The 7719-nt window shown below is 37.3% G+C and overlaps 1 protein-coding gene across 1 annotated transcript in view; it reads left to right on the forward strand.

The window, feature by feature from the left end:
* The window catches only part of LOC106061402 (multiple epidermal growth factor-like domains protein 10), an 11641-nt gene extending 4252 nt beyond the window's left edge, over positions 1 to 7389 (forward strand). The window contains exons 3-6 of the mRNA XM_056013652.1: positions 1014 to 1115; positions 2980 to 3081; positions 3883 to 3978; positions 7057 to 7389. Of these exons, the coding sequence (XP_055869627.1) occupies positions 1014 to 1115; positions 2980 to 3081; positions 3883 to 3978; positions 7057 to 7301 (545 nt within the window). The 3' untranslated portion in view covers positions 7302 to 7389. The remainder of the gene's footprint in view (positions 1 to 1013; positions 1116 to 2979; positions 3082 to 3882; positions 3979 to 7056) is intronic.
* Positions 7390 to 7719: the final 330 nt, after the last annotated feature.

Genomic DNA, 7719 nt, shown 5'->3' on the forward strand with positions numbered 1-7719 from the left:
TCTCTCATTCCTTCTGTCTCTCTTTCTGTGTCTCTCTTTCTACGTCTCTCTTTGTACGTCTCTCTTTCTCTGTCTCTCTTTCTCTGTCTCCTCTCTTCCTCTGTCTCTCTTTCTGTGTCTCTCTTTCTACGTCTCTCTTTGTACGTCTCTCTTTCTCTGTCTCTCTTTCTCTGTCTTCTCTATTTCTCTGTCTCCTCTCTTCCTCTGTCTCTCTTTCTCTGTCTCCTCTCTTCCTCTGTCTCTCTTTCTCTGTCTCTCTTTCTCTGTCTCTCTTTCTCTGTCTCTCTTTCACTGTCTCATCTCTTTCTTTGTCTCTCTTTCTCTGTCTCCTCTCTTTCTTTGCCTCTATTTCTCGGTCTCTCTTTCTCTGTCTCCTCTCTTTCTCTGTCTCTATTTCTCTGTCTCTCTTTCTCTGTCTCCTCTCTTTCTTTACCTCTATTTCTCGGTCTCTCTATGTCTCCTCCTTTTTTCTCTGTCTCTATTTCTCTGTCTCTCTTTCTCTGTCTCTTTCTCTTTCTCTGTCTCTATTTCTCTGTCTCTCTTTCTCTGTCTCCTCTCTTTCTTTGCCTCTATTTCTCGGTCTCTCTTTTTATGTCTCCTCTTTTTTTCTGTCACTTTGTATGTCTCCTCTCTTTCTGTCTCTCTTTCTATGTTTCCTTTCTTTCTCTGTCTCACTTTCTATTTCTCTTCTCTTTCTCTGTCTCTCTCTTTCGTCTCTTTCTTTGTCTCTCTTTCTGTCTCCTCTCTTTTTTTGTCTCTTTTTCTCTGTCTTCTCTCTTTCTCTGTCTCTCTTTCTATGTCTCATCTCTTTCTCTGTCTATGTTTTTATGTCTCTTTCTCCCCTTCACTCTCTGTCTGTCTCTCCCTCAATATCACTCAATCTTCATCTTTATCTCTTAATCTCCCTCTTTATCTCTAATCTCACTCTCTTTCTTTCTCAATCTCACTCTTTCTTTCTCTTTCTTTCCTTCTCTTTTCCTTAGTTTACTCTTATTTTTTCTCTTAAATTTCAGTGTGTCCCTCTCACTGCGGGGGTAATGGAACATGTGAACGCTACAGCGGGGAGTGTCTTCATGGCTGTCTACCTGGATACTTCGGAAGCTTTTGCAAACTAGGTCACTACCCCCTTTTTCTCTTTTGTACATTTTCAAAACTATCACCCGTGTGGAATGTCCTCTGGGCTGTCGTTTTGAAAGGCTACGGTTCGAGCCTTGCCCGACGCGTTCTGTTTAAAAATTTAATAATTTTCGATTCTGAAGTAGCACTGGAAACATATTGTTGAAGAAAGTGGAAAGCTATAAATAGCCTTAGATTGATTGAAAAAGGGCCCCACATCTGAAATAACTTAGGGAATTATCAGGTCTAAATCCGGACCTGCTCAAATCTAACGATTGTTCTAGAAGTCTTGAAATCGAACAGCTTATTTATATCTTTAAGGAAAAGAATTTACTAGTTTATAGCCAGACCGTTATACTTTTGAAAATATAATCAGCTTAAAATTAATTAATTAATTCATTAAATACGCTTTCAGTAAGTATTTCTACACACGACTATAATTTTTTTCTATGTATTCTATATAAAAAATAAATTCATACATGAATGTTCAGGACCATACGTTGATATACCTTATGTGTCCTTTAAGTCTAACTACCAAATGTAACCGAGTAATGGGTATAACTGTGATGACCTGCAGGAAGATAGAATGAAGACTCGGAATCTAGATTCACGGAAATATAATTCCTTTATTGACAATATAAATGAAATACAGGCACATTTCTGGATTAATCTAAATGATTGTTGAAAAGAACAATATCTCAAAGACTCGGTTCTCCATTGACACTAAATATCAACTGGTTGATAATTGAACAATAATTAAAATCTCTACTTCAACTCTGTAATGACTTAATACAACTAAGTTTACAACAAATCAACTGCTTTTTACTTAAATAACTGTAATTTAGATAAGACACATTTTATTGATCCAATCAAATGGAAATCCAGTTAGACTACAATTGACCTCCTCAGCGTAACTACCGTAACAATAAAAATATAGATGTAAATATGAACCTGATGGGATACGATATTTCTTTGTTAGCTCCCTTTTGTTATTCATGAAACTAGTTTATTCATTCTGACGATGTCCTTCACGGAAAGGCATCTACGTCCCAGTAGTATCATTATGGCAAAACCGATTTGTACATCATGTCGTTGCAGCTTTTATTTATAGGCAACCTTCACTTAGTGTCTCATCAACCTAACGCTGATACCAGATTTGTTGGCACCAGATATGCAGATACCAGCTCTACTTATCTTCACTGTCTGGACTGAATGGTAGCCGCAGCTGAGCTCTGCAGCTATACATCGTTGGACTGCACCCGGAGCCTGGATCCACCACGCCAGGCCACCAGCAGACAGCGTCAGCACCAGCCATACCCGTCTCATCAGTGCAGCACCGGACCTAAAGCTAAGCAACCAGCCTAATGACGTCAATTGTCAATTGTAGTCAAACTGAATTTCTATTTGATTGGATCAATAAAAATTATCTTATCTTATCTTATTTAATGTTACTATACATCCGCTTACTGTAAAATACGACTTCACTTTCTCTCTCTCTCTCTCTCTCTCTCTCTCTCTCTCTCTCTGGCCTTGAACAGCTCACTTTGCATGAAGAGAATGACGTATTCCACAAATAGTGTATTACATTGAATAACACAATTCTGACGTCAAGCTAAATACAATCGGGTCAGTTACATTGTATAATTTGAGCACTGTCCTAAGTAGAAATAAGCCTGACTGTAACAGAAGAAGCTCACTGGAAAGACTTCTTGCAGTGTAGAAGAATTACAAGAATACATTAACAATTCATAGATCCCTATAAGCTTCATTAAGAGGCAACCAATAAAAAAAATCTACCGTTGAATGTTACATGTTGATGTCGCTATATTGTATTCAACTATTACCTTGCATACACTATCCCAGAATGTGACCAAAACTGTGGTGGAGATGTCCATGAATGTGACAAGCTAACTGGTACGTGTTTACAATGTCGTGCTGGACTTACTGGAGAATTTTGCCAAAAGAGTACGTCAGCTTCAAATGTAATTTTAGATATTTTTTTATTTTTATTTATGTAAATACTGGTATTCTTTTTCCCCATACATGCAATGTTTGTTACTATTAATAGTGAATAATTGTAGAAGTGGTATATTGTTATAAAAAAAAACTGCTTGCATAAGGGATTTAAAAAAAATTATTTTTCGCTTTCAGAAAAGAAAAAAAGTAGCCGTTGCATCAGAACTTTGAATGGTCTAAAATATTGTGATGTCGGATTTTCACTATCTTTTCTAGTTTACGAGATCAAAACGGGACGGACGGACAGACAGGCCACACAAAACTAATAGTGTTTTTTCTCCTTTCGGGTGCCGCTAAAAATACTTTTTAAAAAATACGATTAATTAAGAACAAAAAATGTACATTTAATGCTATATAGCTCAATACTGTACAAATTATAAACCTTTTTTTTTAATATTAACAAAATTTAATTAATTATCACAAATTAATTATTTAGTTGTTAATATTGTTATTATTGATTCATGTTTTGTAAGGAACAATGAATAATTGTGCAAGTTTTAACTTTATCATAAAATTGGAAGTGGGAGAAATAACGTGTACAAACTTCTAGTCTTTATCAGGATTCGAACCTCGGGAACACTTGGTTCGGAGGCCAAGCACTTTGCCACTCTCTTTCCGTATTACGATCAGAAAGTCCTAATTATTGTTTATAACAGCAAGCAAGTTTACCCGTGACAGACAAAACGTTGTCACTCAAAACATTCACATTGAAACTGCGACACTAACTTGATACTTCCTCTTCCTGTTCAGAGTGCTTTAACTGTATAAGAGATGTGTGCCACAAACAGACGATGGAATGCTTGCAAGGGTGCGCGACAGGATACACCGGCCCTTTATGTGATGAAGGTATTCGTTCTATTGCTTGTAGATCTATGTGGTAGCTGTTGCTGGTTTAGAGTTTGTACACATCTTTCAGGAAATAATTATTTGGATTTTAAAACATATAATTGTAAAACAATATATATATATAGTGTTACAAATGAACAGTGATAGGTAGAGGTCAACGTATGACCCCGGCGAGATGACACAGCAGCTAGTGTTCCCTGGAATCTACATGTACAAACAAAGACAGGATGTGACGTGTCCACACGTGTTGTTCCAGGGGACGAACAGATCTAAGTAGGGGGACAGTTACTAATGAACAGTGACAGATAAAGGTCACTACGTGTGACCCCGACTTGATGACACTGCAGCGAGTGTTTTCTGGAATCTACGTGTATAAATAAAGACAGGATATGACGTTTCCTCACGTGTTATTTCAGAGGATACTAGCCGTGTTTGTGCAACTTTGGACAAGCGATTAGGGACTCTATATAAGCCAGAAAGTTAATGTGAAAGTCAGTCGTATGGAGTCGTGAGTTAGCCGTTACAGTCGATACAGACGATGTAAGACGTGTGCGGCTCTAGTGGAAGAGAAATGTGTACGACTCGATGCAAGTTAACTAGGGTAGAGTTAACTGGAGTGGACTACTGTCGTTAAAGTCTATACAGCGAACTACAGTGGACTTCAGCCGTTACAGTCGATACAGTCGATGTAAGACGTGTGCGGCTCTGATGTGGTAGACTGGAATACGACTTGGTTCAGCTTTGGGAGACCTGGAGCGACACTGGGAAGTGTGTCGTTGGTCTGTTACGACTTGGTTCAGTTTTGGAGACCTGGAGCGACACTGGGAAGTGTGTCGTTGGTCTGTTCTGTGGAATACGACTCGGTGCAAGTTGAGAAGAGATGAATTGCAACGAAGTGAAGAGATGAATTGCAACGAAATATAGCTAACTGTAAACTGACAGATATTGTACATTCTTCTACACTGCATGTTACAGTGACGAATTGTTAGACTTAATAGTCATTAAAGTTATATGAAACTGAAAGTTTAGTCGTCAAGTTCTTTACAGTGTTTTTATTTGTGTGCCTACTAATACTTCTAGCCAGAAGATTAAGAAATACGTAACAATATATATATATATATATATATATATATATATATATATATATAACTTCTTTTTCTAAATAGAAAAACAAAGCGTAGTTGTATCAATTAGTTTGGATCAGTCATGTGATTAAATTTATAATAGATCTATACTAACAATAATATATATGTGCGATTAGAAATATTTTACCAGAATTAATTTTTAGGTCAATTTCATGCTTTTTGGCTGAACTTTCTCATTACATTATGATCCTATCACTTGTCTGGGTCAGTCGGGAAAGGGGTTGGTGAGAAAGAAGGCGATATCAGGGTGAAATTAACTGTGATCGCTTTTTATATGCATTAAAAGTAGTTGAAAAGTTGAACGCCCAGATTCAAACTCAAGGGCTCTAATTAAGCCTAACAACCATTGTAGTAGAGAAGTGCTGATGAAAAAGGAAGGTTTTATCTATTGTTAGTTTCAGACACTGAAGCTAAGTATTGAGGGAACTTTTTCATATTATATCACCACATGGATCAAGTACAATGTTAATTCACTTGTTGGATACTAAACAAAATAATTAATTACCGATAGTTTATTAAATGATTGGTTAATTTTTAAAAGGATTGAATTTTCAGATTGGTTAATTTTTAAAAGGAATGATTATTCAGATATAAGAAATAAGTGCTCAAAATTTTAGCTTAATCCGAATTTGAGTGTATACAAACTTTTGGTTACACAGAAGCGACGGTGTGCACCTTCTAGAAAGGAACATAGCTTGAATTATATTCTATAAATTCTATTCATATAATTGAGATGGATGTTTCCGCATAAATATGTGTCGGAATGATATCAGCCATTCAGCAGTTCCCCCCCCTCTCTACTCTGTAATGTATCCAAAAGTGTTGATACAGTTTTGGACCAACTTCCTTTGCTGACTCTGCATTGTGTGCACCGATTTCTCCTCAGATTAACTCCCAAGACCTTTCCCATGTTTGGGTATAGCAGAAAAGCAGCAAGGCAGCAGAGGTTTGAGTTTTTCTTCTCTTACTTTGGTAGCCGCCCTTGGCTAACGAACTCCGTGTGCACAAAGCTGACTTGTTGAGTTACGAGCACCTAATTCCAATCATATGTTGTTAATGGTAATGACAGGAGCATGCCTTTACCTGGATTGAATCAGTTGTATGGCGCTACTTTTTTAGTAACCGATTGGAAGATATTTGTTTTTTAAAAAGCTTTTAAAAAATCACCGTGTTGGATTGTCTGTCTGTCGGGTAAAACGTTTGAACTAGTTATTTCTCCAACATGGTTGAAACAAACAGACATTTTGCACAATTCATTGGCATAGACACGAACCGAATATAACCAATTAATTTTTACAAGTAATTTTTTTTTATAAGGACAAGGCAAATTATTTTTTCAGTATACGTCAATATTGCTAAATATTTGGGGTTTTGTCCCCTTAGATAATTGTACACGTCATTTTTCCCACACCCATTTTCGGATCAAGTTGAAACTTTATTGCATCTAACATAACCTTAATCAATTTTAAATCTATCCAATTAGTCAATTTGGAGGCGCGGTGGCTGAGCGGTAAAGCACTTGGTTTCCGAACAAGGGGACCAGGGTTCGTATCCTGGTGAACACTTGGATTTTTAATTTCGGCATCTTTGGGCGCCTCTGAGTCCAACCAGCTCTAATGGGTACCTGACATTAGTTGGGGAAAAGTAAAGGTGGTTGGTCGTTGTGCTGGCCACATGACACCCTCGTTAACCGTGGGCCACTAAAACAGATGAGCTTTACATCATCTGCCTATAGACCACAAGGTCTGAAAGGGGAACTTTACTTTTTTTTAATTAGTTCATTAATTATTGGTAATAAATTATTTTTCATTATAGAAGGGAATAACTTCTACGATTCGAGAGTTGCAGGTCGTAAATGTGGAGTTCTTCCCCTTAGATAATGTGTACAAATATTTTTTTTGATTTTTTTTTTTTTGTTCTCTTCTTTGTCCAGAGATCACTGACAACAGTGTTGTCCCGCTGGTCATCTTCTTCGCCGGACTTGTCTTACTCGCCGTTATCCTCAGCACGCTGATTAAAAAACGTCGCCAGCGAGCGGACGACGTGGACTATAAGAGATCCTACACAGAGTCTTACATCAAACCTGGCGACAGCACCTCTTCAGTTGGGGATACCAGCGAACTGTTCGATATTGTGGAAGCAATGAATCAACGAAGATCGGACGATGCGGAAGAATGACCGGACATTTTTTTTCCCTAACCCTAAAAAAAATGTAAATAAGCTTGAAAAGAATTGAAAACAAATAAAATTACTTCTTGATAACAAGTAGTGTTATACTTAACTAATGTCAATACCAACAAATTTAAACTCAAGCTGACAACTATTTTCTTCTTCTTCGTTCCTATTTGTTCCTATTGGAGGGTTCAGAGCTTTACCTATCCCTTAGTCTGTTGGACCGTTGGGGCACCATTCAAGATTTGTTTATCGTCTTTCTCCATTCTTCTCTGTCTTTTGCTTTAGTTAAAACCTCCATCAATGACTCGTCGATTCTTTTATATTGTCCTCACATCGCTTTCTCTTTCTGCCTCTTCTTCTTTTTCCTGGTACTGTTCTCTAAGGGAAAGTCTTTGCGAGCCCCGTAGAACTTGTAATAATG

Source organism: Biomphalaria glabrata, chromosome 16, assembly GCF_947242115.1.
Source record: "Biomphalaria glabrata chromosome 16, xgBioGlab47.1, whole genome shotgun sequence".
Lineage (NCBI taxonomy): Eukaryota > Metazoa > Mollusca > Gastropoda > Planorbidae > Biomphalaria > Biomphalaria glabrata.